Raw genomic sequence first — 16482 nt, 5'->3', positions numbered from 1 at the left:
GTGTGTGTGTGTGAGTGTGTGTGTGTGTGTGTGTGTGTGTTTACGTGTTTTGGGACTGAATAGTATGATGAAAGATTTGAATCATACTATTCAGTCCACAAGGTGGCGCTGGAATACAACAAGGACCGCAGCATAATCAAAGTCTCTAAAAATATCCAGTATTTGGTTTACATTGTCAGAAATGTACAAATTAACTATAATGTGTGAGCAGAAATAGAAGTCATTCAGCACTCACTCTTTACTTGCACATAACAGTTATTAGTTCAAAATGTCTTTGTGTAATTTATAAAAGAAGTGTAAAGAAGAATATTTCCTTTTCTGAACCCTTTTACCACAGCTGAGGCTGATAAAATGCAATGATATTACATGTAGCAAACATTAATTGCCGACACAGCTGTCCGCGCGGACATGCCATCACCTGTTGTCCGTACCCGTCTGATTCTGGCTCTGACTACGACAGAGACGGGACAGCTCGATTCAACGCAGTGTAATAACTCCAGAAAATAATATCCATCTGGCAAAAAAAAACATACAGCTGCAGTACGATTCTCTGAATTTCTTTCCAAACAAATTGCTCTCTCTCCGACAGTTTTCAGAATTAGAATCAGAATCAAAATCAGAAATACTTTATTGATCCTCGAAGGGAAACCCTGTGTAGCAGTTGCACAAATAGTGTAAATATCAATTAGAAATTTAAATAAATAAATATATGGAGTGTGGATGTATACGATATTTACATAGTTAAAGGAATGTTATAATAGGTAATTACATAATTAAGGAGTTGTAATGGTGAATAGTAGTAATAATAATAATGGAAGCAGTAGAGTATTGCACATATTTAAAGCCGGTGTTATTGCACAAAACAGATGTTACTGTCCAGTTTCAACCTCACTAAGTGTCTGTGTGTCAGACACATAGACCATTAATATAATTATGTAAACAGCAGGAGGGAGGGGAAAAACTGGGAACACAAGGAAGGGATGAGAGAGCGAGGCAAAACCCTAACAGTGATGGACTAACTGACCAACTGACTGACTTCTAACCAGAGATGAAAACAACGGCGTTATAAATAACGGCGTCACTTTTTTCAGTAACGACTAATCTAATTGATTACTTTTCCCGTCTTAATAACACTGTTAACGTTACTGCTAAAAAATGTGGCACGTTACTATAATTGAAGCTGTTTTTTTCACCAGACCAGCTTGATCTCTGAGCCAAGAGGTTAAGACTTTTTTCTTCCTTGGTTAGTAGGCAGCGCACGAGACAAGTGCATAAATGCTTACGATTGGCTGAGGTTGAGTAAAATTTCTTGGTAAGCCAATCAGGGGTAGAGTTGGGCAAAAAACAGACGCTTTTGGTCTTCCCTACACTTTTCCAACCATCAAAACTCAAGTGTTGGTGGAAATAAACACCTACTTTACCCATTTACATTACAAAATATGTTGGCTCTGTACACGCTAAAAGTACTGTTTTTTAAATGGAGTGTGGTTGGTTTAGCACTAGCTACTTCAGAGCTGGTTTCTGTGGAACAGAAAAGTCTTAAAAGGGTTTTTAAAAGGTCTACCTTTGAAGGGTTAAGACACGTAACACTTTTTATTTATTTTTTTATTGTTTTATTGTTATTCGGATGTGCACCAAGTAGAAGGCACTCTGTTACAATTTCTTAGGATATCTTCTAGTCTAGCCTCGGGATCCCCCAGTCGGAGCTGGTTGATGTGGCTCGGGAAAGGGAAGTTTGGGGTCCCCTGCTGGAGCTGCTGCCCCCGCAACCCGATACCGGATAAGCGGTCGAAGATGGATGGATCTTCTAGTTTTTTTATTGTTATTTTATTTTTATTTTGTTAAGTATTTTCATTATCCTACTTGCCTATTGTAAGTTTTACTTATCTCTTTTTTATGGCTGTAGTTACTGTGCATATTCATATTAGTTATATCAAATATTATGAATAATTTATGATGTGGACAAAGAGGAGACTTTATTGATCGAGTAGGGAAGTTCGCAAGCTGCCAAGTCAAACTTCCACTGTTATTTTAGTGAAAGCAACTCAAAAGTATTACAAAAGTAGTGTTATGCATTACAATTCAGAGACAGTAATATAGCTAATTAATTTCAAATGACAGTAACTAGTTATCTATAATGTATTATATTTTGAAAGTAACTTGCCCAACACTGCTGAGGCCGCGGGTGAGTTCTTCTCTGGACCCTCTACAGTTTGCCCACCAGCCTCGTCTGGGAGTGGACGATGCTGTCATCTAGCTTCTGCAGCGAGCTCATTTGCACCTGGATGGCCGTGGTGGCCCCCTTTTTGATTTCTCCAGTGCGTTTAACACCATCCAGCCACTGCTACTAGGTGAGGAGCTGCGGGTGGTGGGTGTCGGTGCTTCAACAGTCTCCTTAATCACTGACTAGCTGACAGACAGACCACAGTTTGTCCGTCTGGACCGTGATCTGTCTGTTGTGGTGGTGAGTGGTACGGGGGCTCCACAGGGGACTGTGCTGTCTCCTTTTCTGTTCACCTTATATACCACAGACGTCCAGTACAACTCAGAGTCATGTCACCCACAGAAGTTTTCTGATGACTCTTCAGCAATTGGGTGTGTAAGGGATGGACAGGAGGGAGAGTACAGAGCGTTTTTATGGATGACTTTGTGGAGTCCACCTCCAACAGAGGAGCACCTTCTCTAAGAGGCTCAGAGAGCTTCGATGTTGCACGGATCGCTACAGGAAATCCCTGGCTGCTGGATAAGACTCTGAGACACCACAATACTGCAACACAATACTGCATTAAGAGCAACCTGCACAACTGGTTTATTTACATTGTAGCATACTACTTAAGCAGTCGCACATGGTTTGTATTCCCATTCTGTATATAATCAAACATTTGTTCTTATATTTGATTCCTATTATTATTATTATTTCATTTATTTTGTATGCATGTATATTGTATCCTAGTATTTCATTTAAATTTATAATCTCTGCTGTGTGACTGATTTTGCTGCTGTAACACCATAATTTCACATTTTTTGATCAATAAATATCTATCTATCTATCTATCTATCTATCTATCTATCTATCTATCTATCTATCCATCCATCTTTTTACAGATTTTGGCAAAAAGATGAACCCCTCCCACACCGCTGTGATTAACAGAAGGTGCACTACATTGCCCCTTTCTTTTGTGCCCCTTTCAGCTGAGTCACCAATTTTAGTGGTTTAAGCCACGGGGTCTTCCTCTGCAGTGATTTACAGTGGTGGTACTGTGAGAAGAGTGAGAACAGGAGCTGCAAAGAAAATGACCAACCCCTGTTCAACCACTGAAACCAAACAGCCAACCAACAAACCGCCCTCTGTGACACCTGCTGTTTTGTCCTAAAGTCATCAAATTGTGACTTCAAAGCCCCCAACTTCCTATGCTGTGGTTAAAGTGTTGCCTTTGTGTGTGTGTGTGTGTTTGTGTCTTTGTGTTTGTGCATGCGTGCCTTGCTGATTTTTACTAATTTAGCTACTAACACAGCAGAATCTGATGTATTTGGATTTTCCAAATAAAAGGGGACATTGTTTCTTGGTTGCTGTTGATTCTCTTGAAAGTGAATTTTTTTGGGAGTATGAAACCTGACTTTACCGAAGTCCATTGATACTGTTTTCTGTGTTTAACATTTTCCTTATAACACGAAGGCAACTATGTGCTCTTCCTGAATTTCCACACATTATGTGAGTGACAGCGTTCTCAGCAGAATTCTTCACAGTCTGCACCACATGTCCGTGAACCTCTTTGAAGACTTCCGCTGCAGGAGGTGCTTGTGATGCTTTAGGTAGATAAATAGTGTTCAAGCAAGTTCCTGTCTACAGTTTCCTCCTCTCAGGCACACAAACTGCTACTTTAGTAGAAATATCAAACCAAAGGATTCAACATACCAAGGCAGCTTATATAAATCAGTAATATACATTTTCCAAGGTCCCCGCGCCGGGCCTGCAGGCAACACAAATCATGGTTGATAACATCGTCTCAAAGCCTCTCCGGTTGGTTTTGATCTTCACAGCTCACATGGTATTCAACGGTAAGCTGTCTTCTTAGTTGTCTTAATGAAGTGGTTGATGTTTTACGCTTTTATGTAACTTTTAAATTTCATTTTTACGGACTTTTGTAACTTATTTTTTGTATTTCTTCTTTGTTCTGAAGTATCACATTTTTTATATGACTTAATTTTACTATGTTATAGCGTTGTGTGTGTGTGTTTCTGAGGTGATGAGTTCTCAGTTTATCGGTTGTTGTTTTGCCACTGCACATCGAGCACATTAAAATGGGGACAACATGCTTGTTAAATATTACACAAATTTGTGGAATGACATCGCTCTCACAAAATATTGAAAGGTTGTGTTTGAGATAAAGAAAACTATGGCCTTGAGGCAACTTTGTATTCTTGTGAAATTTTATAAAATATTCCTATTAAAGCTCACTTAGGCATATCAGGTATGTGATATCAGGTAATACATCTAAAACTAAGCCCACAAAAGTTTACATTATTGAATCCTTTCTGTTTAAGTAATTGTAGCTCCTAATATGTAGCCTGTATATAATGACAGGCAGGTTAGATTGTAGATAGATAGTATGGCCTTGAGGCAACTTTGTATTCTTGTGAAATTTTATAAAATATTCCTATTAAAGCACACTTAGGCATATCAGGTATGTGATATCAGGTAATACAACTAAAACTAAGCCCACAAAAGTTTACATTATTGAATCCTTTCTGTTTAAGTAATTGTAGCTCCTAATATGTAGCCTGTATATAATGACAGGCAGGATAGATTGTTAGTGTGTGGGTGGTACTTCAATATACTGGAAATATCCTTGACGTTTTAACTTGAGTCAGGGATTTTAAAAGACATAAAACAGTTTTAACGGCACAAACTGACATCTTTAACATTCTTCACGCACACATACACGCACACGCATACACACGCACACATGCACGCAAACACACAACTATAGGGTGAAGGGTTTAAAGGCTGTTTTCTAACAGATATAGTGGTTGTCATACCTTAACCTAGTACTTGTTTTAGGATGATCACTTTGCTCCCAAAAAACGTCAGCATGCCTAAGCATGTGTTTAGCTCGGTTTTCAATCTCCATTATGATTAAAGTTAGCATTTAGAAAGAAAAAAGGCAAATCCAAGGCATTCTTTTTCAAAATTATTTAAAAAGCCTTTATTTTACTGGTTATTTCATAGTCGAAAATTGTAAAAGACATAGGGAGAAGCAACCCACGTATGGCGGCACAGACAGCCTTCATCAGGGTGTGATTGAAATTAGCATTTAGATACGTTCTCATTTAGACATGTGGGCTAACAAACTGAATAACCAAGGGCCAGTTGTTCAGAGGTAAGGTGATCGGATTTTGATTATCGGATTGGATCAATACTTGAAAATGGAAAGATGCAATCTGAAATCAGATTACTTCACGGAATCCAATCCTAGTTTAAATCTGGATCAAACCTTCAGTGTGCTTGTCAGTAGGATTTGGACAACTTTGATAAAAAAAAAAAAACATGATTTCAAGGTTGATTCCAGAAAGAAAATGTATAAAATTGGTCAAATAATTGACTTGTTTCATTTAGTATGTACACTTTTATTTATATTTTGCACTTGACTTGTGTAACCTTACACTGATAAAGTAGATCAAGTAGACATAAGCTACCAATTAAGCTATTCAGTATAGTAAAGTAAAAATAAAATAAAAACAAAAATGATATTGTTCCCATTAAACAATCCCCCCACACAGATTCCAATGACAAACAAAAATAACGTAATCTATTTTACTGTCATTTAGCACCGTATGTTAATTTCATAGAAAATCATAACAGATGAGCCTGTAAAAAATACTTTCTGGTCTCTCCTCCTTTCTCCTGGTTCTTCTTCATCTGGAAGAAGAACCCTGAACAGTCTTTATTTTGTCAACTTTTGAACTTTTAGCCTTTTTTAAAGATGTTTTCAAATCATCCACAATGTATTTGTTGATGTATAGTTGTTTTTTATTTGTTGTGGCTTAGTTGAGGGGCCATAAAAGAAATTATTATTATTATAATTATGTTCTTTTTGTGTTTTATCTCAAAATAAGAAACACTTCCAGTGACCCCATGTTGGCTCTTCTACCTGTTCTTCACACAGCCGGTAGCCCACGTTGTGATATGTTGTCCTATTCAGAGCACTGGTAATCCCAATTTGGTAATCTTGAACTGGATCAGGGTGATCAAGTCCAATATTGCTTTGAAAAACCGGCAAAAAAGTGAAACGGATTACCTGATCCTGAATAGCAAAAAATGGGATTTCCAAATCTGGATAATTTTGATCCAGATTAAATGATTTGAACAACTGGCCCCAATATGTTGTCCATGAGTATTTTTAAACTACAGAAACCATCTTTAGCTAAAGCTAGTGGCTATCTTGCCAGCTAGCTTTTACTCAAATAATTCTTCTCAGTGGCAGATAGTGCAGTAAGTGGTTGTAAAGGCCACAGATTAACAAACCAGAGAGTGGTTCCAGCATCCTGGGCAGAAATACACGGCCCGAGAGCAGTTACTGCAGTTTAGTTTGGTTTTTAGTCTTGTTTGTGGTTACTCCGTTTTGCTTTTATAGGGCAGAGTAGTCATTTCAATAACTTACTCATGCACATCCCTTGTCTTGTCTCCATACAGACACCAGCCAAGCAGAGGTCACAAGGATCCTTGGCACCAACATCACCCTTGAATTCAAATTTAATACCAGTGTCACAAAAGTTATTTCAGTTTATAAAAACCACAACAAGATTGCTGGGTATTCAGGGGGCAAGATTTCCTCAAATGAAGGCAATTTTGACATTTACCTTAAAAATACGTCTGTGTTTTTCTGCATTGCAAATCTCACACTAAATCACAGTGGAATTTACTCTGCAAGTTTGTTCATGGACTTAGAACCCGCAAAAGAAAGTAATAATCAGGAGCAGCTGATTGTCCGAGAGGAGAACAAAAGCAGTACAGGTAAGATTCATCTCTATTATTATTCAAACTGTGTTATGATTAGGAAGTGACACCAATGTATATCAATATTAAAGGAGAGCACTTTTCCAGTATGTGGAGTGTGCAGCATACTGTAAGAAGACCAAATAGACATCTAGTTTTTTATTATGGTCGGTAGATTTATATTCATTACAACATTATAAAACAAATATTTACCAGTCCTAGAGTAAATTACCAGACCATTCCCAATATCTTTTAAAAGATAAGGCTGGTACTCTATATTTTCTTGTTGTCAACAAATCCAACAAAAAGACCATAACCAATAAGAAATTAGTTTGGCTAAGTATTTCCTGTCTATCAAAAGCTGGTTTGTGCCTCTGTGCCAAAGAACTCCATTGTTAACAGAGACCTATCAAAACATATCAATGTGACCCTTCATGAGGATGAAAATGTGTGAACTATGAACATAATCCTCTATACATGTAATATAAAATTGCCATTTTTATATATTGCTTTTTAGCTTCTTAGTGGCATGGTGAAAAACGACAGTACCCATGTCACTCATGAAATCGAGGTTTGAGGTTTTTTGAGGTTATTTAAAATACATGTGACCGTTTTAAAGATTTGTATTTTCAGTAGGAGGGAATGGGCTTCCAAAGAGAATTCAGACAGTAGTGACAGACAGACTAACTCATTGCTAGTTGTTGTCTTAATGTGGAAATTGTTGACAATAAGTATAAAGAACAATAAGTTACAGCTGCTACACCTTTGCTTTAGCGCACATCAGATATGCTATTCGGCATTTCAAAGTATAGATGCTGTCTTGGTAAAATGCTCATCTTGTTATAATAAATGAAAGCATTATACTCTATTAGTCAAATTGTACAGAAAAAATACAGTCAAACAATACATTTCATTTGGATATACCTGTACAGTATGGTAGAGTCATTTGAACAATTCTATTAATAAATAACCTAACATAGTCATATTGGTGAGAAGAAATAATTTCCTACAGAGATAGGATTGCTGTATTTTCATGATTTCTTTTTAACTCCTACAGTTCTTTCAAAGCAGAATGACATCACGACAAGTAAAGACAGTGGAAGTCTCAGTTACATCGTCACTGTTCTTGTGGTTTCACCCGTCGTGCTGTTGGCTGCAGCACTTCCATTGTTGATCTGGTGTCTCGTGAGAACCAACGGTATGGAAAGTGACGGTCCAAAAATTCCTCTCCTCTCTGTATTTGTTATACTTGTCTGCCATAACCACTACTCCATATATTCATGATATTATATTTTGTCTGTTTTCAGGTTTGACTTGACCCTTGGTTACTTGTAATGTTGCTAAAATAGGAATTTAACCTGTAGTCAGTATGCACAGAAGTGTCAGCTGAGTTAATAAAATCTAAGATATAATGTTAACGTTTGACCTGATACAGCTGGAAACTTTACTCCACAATTGCATGTAAATCATGACTGGAATTCATTTAAACACTGAGATAGAAGTATTCTCTAAAATTTTCAAGCGAGGTGAGAAGAATAATTGTTATTCTGTGGAAAAAATATTGCAATTGTGTGGTGAGATGCTCAAAAATGCAAACAACACTGAAGTTTCACATCCTTTTGATGCATGATGATTCACAGCTTCTGAAAAGACGTCCTCCTTCAGTGCATGCAAATGTGAATTTACCTTCTATCACAAAGGGATAGGTGGAAAATAAATCACTTGCATTATTTGTTCACTATTGCAAGCACTTTCACTTCGGAGACAAACCCCTCTGGCCTACATTGAATCGGAAGAACGCCTCTTTGAAATATTCTGAAACCCTTTTCAACCTCAGAAACCACACTGATGAATGATTTCCCGAACATGTATACAAATGCAGGGTTTCACTGACGGCACGCTCCTGCATCCATTGCTATGCTAGTCCAAACTTTGTCCACGGGTAGGGCTGTGACGCAAGTCTTCAAACACACAACTCAGCAAACTGACAGATGGTGGAGTTAAACAGTAGGCCTACTCTTCTGCACCTTGTTGGCTGTTTTGCACCGCCAAATGATACTTGTATGTGTAAACGATCAATGATACAGTAAGACTTAATCAAACTATTACATAATTAATAAGTTTTACTTAATATAACATCAATACGACCACTATTTTTTCTCATCCTTTAAAGTGACTAATGTAATATGGTACTGGTGTTAGCATTTTGCAGATTTTTTGATAAGAAGATCTACTCTGGTGTCTTGGCCTGAGTCAGGAGACAATTAGCTTAGTGTTAAGACTGGAAGCAGGGGGAACCACCAAACCTGCTCATTTCAGCTTAGCTCTATTCAGATATCCTACCCTTAAACTAACTTAACACTTTCAGACCTTATAACAAAGCAAAGCTGTCGATTAATGGTATTTTCAGATTCACGTCTTGCACTGATTAAGTTGATTATTAGTTTGACTGGGTCAATATTTCACATTTTTTGCGTCTTTTACAGACAAACAACCACCGTCACAACAAAGCTCTAATCCCACAGTACAAGTAAGAACACACATATCTTTTCCTGCCATGTGTATCCGCCAAAGTAAATATTTAAAACTTCTGCAGACATTTTTTGGTTGACTCTGACCGTCTTTGCAGGAAACAGTTGAAGCATCCTACAATGTGCCTGAACCCCCACTCATCTACAGTGTCCTGGACTTTCCCAAAAGACCTTCTGCAGTTCTGGAGATTCATCCAATTGATACAGAGTACGCTGCAGTCCACTATCTCCCAGAAAAGAGACAAGTGTGACATGCAGCTGAATGTAAACCAGTTGCTCTGTTTTGGTCAGGGTAAAGATATCCAAGTTGACTTGTAAGTATGCTAAATGCTTTTGATATCTCAATAATGAACCCTCAGAGCATGTAATTTAGGCTTCTTGCAATAATTTAGAAGCAAAAGAGTTTGGAGGGGAAGAGTTGTGGCTTGGGCTGTATGAATGTCGGTGTCACTTTGGTGGTCGTGAGATTGAAATGTTGCAAGTTTCTGCGGCACACCACAAGTCAGCTCACATTGTTTTACAGTAACAAACTTTTGTGACAACATTTTTTTTGGTTTTTGTTTGCTCTTTATTTTTTTCATCTTTACACTAAACCCTTAAAGGCAAAGTCTGGAGATATTCTTTGTTATTGTTAACAAATGCCACAAAAAGACCAAAACAAAAACACGTATTTTCTGTAGTGAAAGTCTAATATACATCTTATTCCTCTGTTCCTCAGACCTCCATTGTTGTCAAAAAAACAAACAAACTAAACACATCAGGTACCTTTGTTTTGATGAACATGGGCATTGTAGTCAGTTTTGAGTCCCACAAACATCCCCGAATGTGTAATAATGTGCCACTAAAACTAGTCCCACAAAAAGTTATTTCTGTTTGAGTAACACTTACTAAAAACTACGGTGCCCGGCTGTTTTGGTAAATTATTTATCCTTATACATTTAAAAAGAACTAAACGTTAAACATCAATGTTTTTTAGTTTTTTTTACAAACAATACATATATTTTTGTCTTCAGTAGGATCAAATGGTACCACAAATAGGTTCAATGCATTCTCATGAATGGGATCATATGATATCATGCAAAAGATTATGCGCACTAAGACGTATGATATTATACAAAAACTAGGAGACCGCTGGCTGGTCACTTGACATCGGCTACAGAGCTCCGTGCTGCAAAGTTGCAAGCAGTTGCTAGCTTGGTCTACTAGCAGCAGTTAGTAGATGTGCTCAGCTGCTACAGAGCAGGTCAGCTGTAGTTGGTGGTTCAGTTCACCAAGAATAGGAGACTGTGCGCTGGGTGCAGAGCACCCCGAGCTGCCGGTCATTTCGGCGGAGTTTAGGCACAAAAAAAGTGAGTGTTATGCAGTAAGGAAAGTAAAGTTTAGGCACCGGAATGAGCAGTTAAGTTTAGGAAAAATGTTGTGGTTTGTATGAAAACACTTCAGGATGCAAACTCCACTCCCTGGCTCGAAAGTCCTGTGTGTTAACACCCACTCATCACCTCAACTACCTCGTATGCAGCAGCAGTCAATGTGATGCACTAACCCGTTCTCACTCCGAACGCGTAAAATACGGATGTTTGGACAGTGGCTGTCCGCGTCTCATGCAAAGGAAAAGGCGCCCTTTGGCGTGTGTGTAGAACTTATTGGGGAGAGCAGCATTTAGACGGGGTTTAACAGTATCATGGAAGGGGAAAACTCTGCGTAGGGAGGTTGGTCGGGGTGGTGGATGGATGTCAGGGAAGCAGTTTTCTTCTTTACCCGGCCCGTCATTCCCGCGTATCACGGAACCATAAGCCCACCCGCAACCTTTCCCTTAACCCAACTGTCCTGTTCCCATGAGTGAAAGAACTGTAAGCCCACCTACAAGCTTTTCCTTAACCTAACAGTGTCAAAGGGGACGCCAATAGTCCCAACAAAGCCTGTGTTATATCAATAACAACGACAAAGGCACCTGACCAAACATCCGTGTTTCACGAGCTGGAAGTAAGAATGTGTTAGATGCACACAGCCCAAAAAACTTGTAAATCATGCAAATTACAGTACTTATCTTTTGTGGGCTTTTTGAATGTATGGTTCATGAGAACAGGCCGACAGGTTAGGGAAGTCAGAAAGTATTGAGAGATGGATTTTGGTGTTTTTATGGGATTTGTTGATAATAACATGTAGAAATGCCAGGCTTATCCTTTATGCCACCATAAAAGCAAAGGTAAAATTGTCTCCAAATTAAAAAAAAATTGGTTGACAGATGACTGACAAGAAAATAAAAATAAAATGTAACCGTTAAACCTTTCCTCTCCAGATCATATTTAGATTCCAGTGCTGAACTTGGCTGTAGTGACATCCATGACATGTTTATCAATAGTTCTGTCTTCATGGATGTGTGAAATCTTTAAAAGCTCCCTTTAGGTTTCAGGTTGAGTCATTTTTTTCCTTTTCGGTCAATGATTTAGTTTTTCATTACGGTGTTTGTCAGAGTTTTGACACAAAGTTTCCACTGTTAAAATAAACAAAACTTAGAACCATTAGTCAAATGAAAGGAAACAATGTATTTATAGTTTAGAGATAACAGTACTGTATGTTCACAGGTTACACGAGTGACTTTCCATTTACTGTTTACTGTGACGGTTAGACACTCTCGCACCAATTTTACACATGCAACAACTATCTGACACTATCTCACTGCCATTTAATTCCACTGTGTGTTTTCAGAAGTTCTCTTTTGGCAGGTGCCTGCTCTTGATAGATTTGTCCTTAAACAAAGTTTTAATTTATGTTCTCAATGCCACATGTTGATATTATCAATGTGATGATATCCATGTATTCTATATGAAAAACTTAGCCAACGTATCCTCACCAGGGGCAGATTAAGCAGGTTGATTATTCATCCTGAATGTTGATTGTTACACAAGATGGAGGAAAAAACTACAAACCTGGTAAATGATGGTGGGTGGTTTTTAAATTGGTGACCACAATGGCACGAAACCAAACACAGACTGAAGTTTCCTCTCTGCTTTAAAACCATTATGAGTGAATAAAACAGCAAACGTGCATTTTGAATGTACCATGTTACTAAGTTTCTTGTCTTGTCAGGTGTTATTACACATACTATTGAACAGTTTTTGTCTTGAAATGCAGGAGTGATTCTCCAAATACAGTAATAATTTCTTTTTTGTGCAAATAATGTCCTTTATCAATGTTGGATCTATGTAAGACCCGTGTAAGTAAACAGAAAATACATTTTGTTTTGGTGGTATGTTCACGGAGGTGTTCAAAATGAGAATTAAAACACATTGTGTATGCTTCACAGTGCGTTTAGTTGTAAAATAAAAATAACCAACTGTTTAACTGCAAGCTCAGCTTGTTAAATTGTTGGTGTTCTGAATAAAATGTCTCAATAGTAATTTCCCCCCCTGCTTTTGTCTGCATTTCTATCTCAGAACTGAACATAGCTGACATAATCACACTGGTTGAGTTTAAATTCAAGTACTTAAGTACAACCTGGCCTGTTCTTCCCAAGCCTTGAATATGTAAAATCATGCAGTACTGATCCGCCATACTTACAGGACTGTTCTCACGCAGGGCCTCTTTTTTAGTGTTAGTGGGCCAAATAAATCAACTCCACCATTTGTTTTTCTTTGCAGCCTAGACGCGGTGTTGTCTCTCTGGTGCTGCATACAGGGTCTCATGGTGCAGATGCTTGACCTCAAAGTCTGTATTAGTACTTTCGATTTTACATGAAGCCTCCCAAAAGCCTGAAGTCAGCCCAGCTGTAGTGTTGCTCATGGTAGCTTCTCTAACCTTTTTGGTTAAGATTTCAGTCAATACAGCAAAACATGACAGTTTCATTTCATGGTAAAACTGGAGAAACCGCTCACGTAAAAAAAAAAAAAAAAACGAGCTAACTTAATGAGCGGCCAGTCATTTTTTTCTCACAACTTAGGCATGTAGATAAGGGTAAACTGTGGAAAATTCATTGATTTCCTACAACTTGATATTTTATATTTACACATATTTTTTGTAAGATTATTTTTTTCCGCCTTTATTTGATAAGACAGCTTAATGAAAAAGATGCAGGAAATTGTCACAAGTTATATTCGAACACTGGACATCTGCATCAAGGCATAAAGCTCAAATTATATGTGCGCCTGCTCTACCCACTGATCCAACCCAGCCACACTATTTGATGTTTTGACTGCCATTCACTTTGACAGCAAATAACTTTGCATCTGAAGCATCTTAAGACTCTATTTGCCCATTGTTTATTTCATTATGACAATTATGAATAAAAGGCTCCATTACCTTGTAGTTCACATCATGGCTCCGTAGTAGACGTTTTTATAAAAATAGGCTAATGATTGGGTCATAACCAAGCAACATACTGTTGCATAGTAGACAGATTACCGAACAGGACAGGATAAACTCGCAGGCAGTTTGGATTTACATTAGCTGTTTAGGTTTAATTAATTGTAACTAGCATTTTAGTTAGCAATAATTAGCCCGTGCCTATGTTATCTCCTTAAATAAATACCTACGCTCTCCATCTCTGCAAGAATCGGTTTGATTGAGATTTTTCTTGGCAAAGCTACCAGAAGACTTTCAGACACGTTGCTCATGTCACATCTGTGTTGTCAAGCCCAGTTGGAGGCTGCACAGTAATACTCAGCCCTTGAAATCGGATAACTGCTTCTAATATCCTTCACAGGTCTCCGTTGAAAACAACGGGGTCACATTGTCCAATCGTTTTACTTTCAATGTGCCCACCTCATGCCAGTTTTTAATGTTTTCCGTCAGGATGCTTTGTATTGCTCCTCTGTAAATGGGATGGGCCACCAGCTTACAGAATAATATATTTTCCAGTATGGAGGGCAGCCTGTATGATATCCTGTGTCTTCTCCACTCAGAGGACACTCTAAAGGGAACTTTATCATCTTTTATCTATCATTGGGGCATCCAAGAAGGTGCTTTTGCTTTTTGCTTTTGCTTTAAGTCCACCTGTGGCTCAAGGCAAAATAGGCTGTATGGTCTGTTGGGTGCTCTGTCCTCAAAGGGTCCTTACAAGCAAAACGGTACATTAACAATGCGCAAGGGAGTAATGGTCAGTATGAAACAACATCTCATCTTTGGACACTGTCCTTCCCCAAAAAACGCCCCCATTAGTCGTTTGGTCACGCCGCAATTACAATCCACATTTACATTATATAGTGACATGCCCTATAATGGCTGTTGTAATAATGACCGGAGCACAGTAAGGTTACGAAATATAAGCATAGGACTTTCATCCAGGAGACCGGGATTCATGTCCCGTTGAAAAATAAAAGTAAGCACTGACTTTTTTTTTTTTTTTTACTTTATATAACAAACTGAACTTTACGTCACATTCTGCATCACATGAATAACCAGAAGTAAAGGGTTAGGGTTAGGGTTAGTGAAGAGGTAGTGTAGTGTAACATATGTACTGATTAACCAAAACCATGATCTTTTTCTAAACTTAACTTAGTGGTGTTTGTGCCTAAACCTAACCAAACGATAACATGGTTAAAACTGAGACCATTACATTCTCTGGTTAAGATTCGAGGACAGAAATTGCTCCTGACCTGTGCGTCGTATTTCCTACCACTGCCAGGGGGGCTAATTCAGGAAATGTTCCTATGAGTCGTATTAGAGAGTAGGAAAAATCAACCTGCATCATCGTATGGTTTGGGGGACTTTTTCTCTCTGATTGCAGAAAGAATGTACAGTATCTGCAATATATATTCCACTTCCTTGTAGAACGAGTAAGTAACAAGTTCCCTTAACCAATCTGGTAAAAAATCACATGAAAATATTACATCATAGTTTTGGCATCTAAGTAACACCTTAGCTGTAACATCCAACTTTCAAACATAACTCAGAGTGTTTGTTTCCACAGTTGTTGCTTCATCAGTTTAGGACCTCTTATTTTAATCTTGTGTCCTCCATGTGAAAAACATAAGCCTTGCCTGCAACTACTTTAACTCCTAAAATACCCCAAAGAAACGCAATGTGATGTAGATTCACAAGCCTCAAAGGCAGATCCATCAAACTAAGTGGCACTGGACCATGATTGTCTTGAAAAACATCATTTTTGTGTCAAGCTTACATAACCTAAATGCATCATTCTACACAGTGACAGTCAAACATCCAAGTGGAGTAACAATAAGCAAAATTAATTTTGTAGTAGAACGGGAAATAAAATTTCTGTAACATCAATTTTTGCAGAATAAAACAGAAATATCTATTGTAATATCTAAGCAAAGGCATCAGCTAACTGATGTTAACCCTGAAGATAATCACACAGGTGGACTGTTGCTGTCTCATTTCTTTAAAGGGAAGCTGGACTTTACTGTCTTTTGTTTGTGTGCATGTTTGCTGCTGTGCTCTACCTATTGCACTTTGTACAACATGACACCTACTTCTACAGTACCGAGGTTTCTCATAAACACACCCAACCTTGCTTTTCCACTGTGCTATGAGCTGTTGCATCTTCTAACGCATGCTTCTACTGCAACATGTAAATGATTAATAACAAACATTTCAACTAAATTTATATTGTGGTCAAAGCAAGCAATATTTAGCAACTATACAAAATATTCCCAAAAATACATTCTTTTATACATTTAATGATCAATTTAATCATTTAATAATAATCATTTATTATCATTTTGTGACCCCTCACATGATAGACCTGGGGGTTCAGCTTGGAAACACAACACAACTTGTTACCCACATCCATCTTTTTTATTCAAGAACTTATTACAAAAAATGTATGTATGGGTGGCGTTTTTCACAGATTTGTTGTTTATTATTACATAAAGAGTCTAATTTCTAAATATTTTCCCTCATAATTGTTGGTTTAATTTTGTATTAACTAATTTTGCCAACATAAAGAGTTGAGGCTCTATCAGTGTCTCTAAAGCCAGATTGAAACTAAAAGCT

At 37.9% G+C, this 16482-nt stretch overlaps 1 protein-coding gene across 2 annotated transcripts; it reads left to right on the top strand.

Annotated features, from left to right (window-relative positions):
• The first annotated feature begins 3641 nt into the window (after nucleotides 1-3641).
• Nucleotides 3642-12925, top strand: LOC117950997. Of its 2 annotated transcripts, XR_004658020.1 has the most exons (6): nucleotides 3642-4059; nucleotides 6695-7015; nucleotides 8055-8195; nucleotides 9484-9527; nucleotides 9627-9842; nucleotides 11828-12925. XR_004658020.1 is itself a non-coding variant. In XM_034882463.1 (5 exons), the coding sequence occupies exons 1-5, from the start codon at nucleotides 3990-3992 to the stop codon at nucleotides 9777-9779; spliced, it is 729 nt and encodes a 242-aa protein (XP_034738354.1). In that variant the 5' UTR covers nucleotides 3642-3989; the 3' UTR covers nucleotides 9780-11067. The 2 variants fall into 2 exon arrangements, 1 of the variants encoding a protein (XP_034738354.1); XM_034882463.1 differs by lacking the exon at nucleotides 11828-12925 and having other exon boundaries at nucleotides 9627-11067.
• The last annotated feature ends 3557 nt before the right edge of the window (nucleotides 12926-16482 follow it).

This window comes from Etheostoma cragini, chromosome 9 (genome assembly GCF_013103735.1).
Source record: "Etheostoma cragini isolate CJK2018 chromosome 9, CSU_Ecrag_1.0, whole genome shotgun sequence".
NCBI classification, from domain to species: Eukaryota; Metazoa; Chordata; class Actinopteri; order Perciformes; family Percidae; genus Etheostoma; species Etheostoma cragini.
Note: the sequence above shows the minus strand (reverse complement) of the source record. Positions and strands in the feature narration are given on the sequence as shown.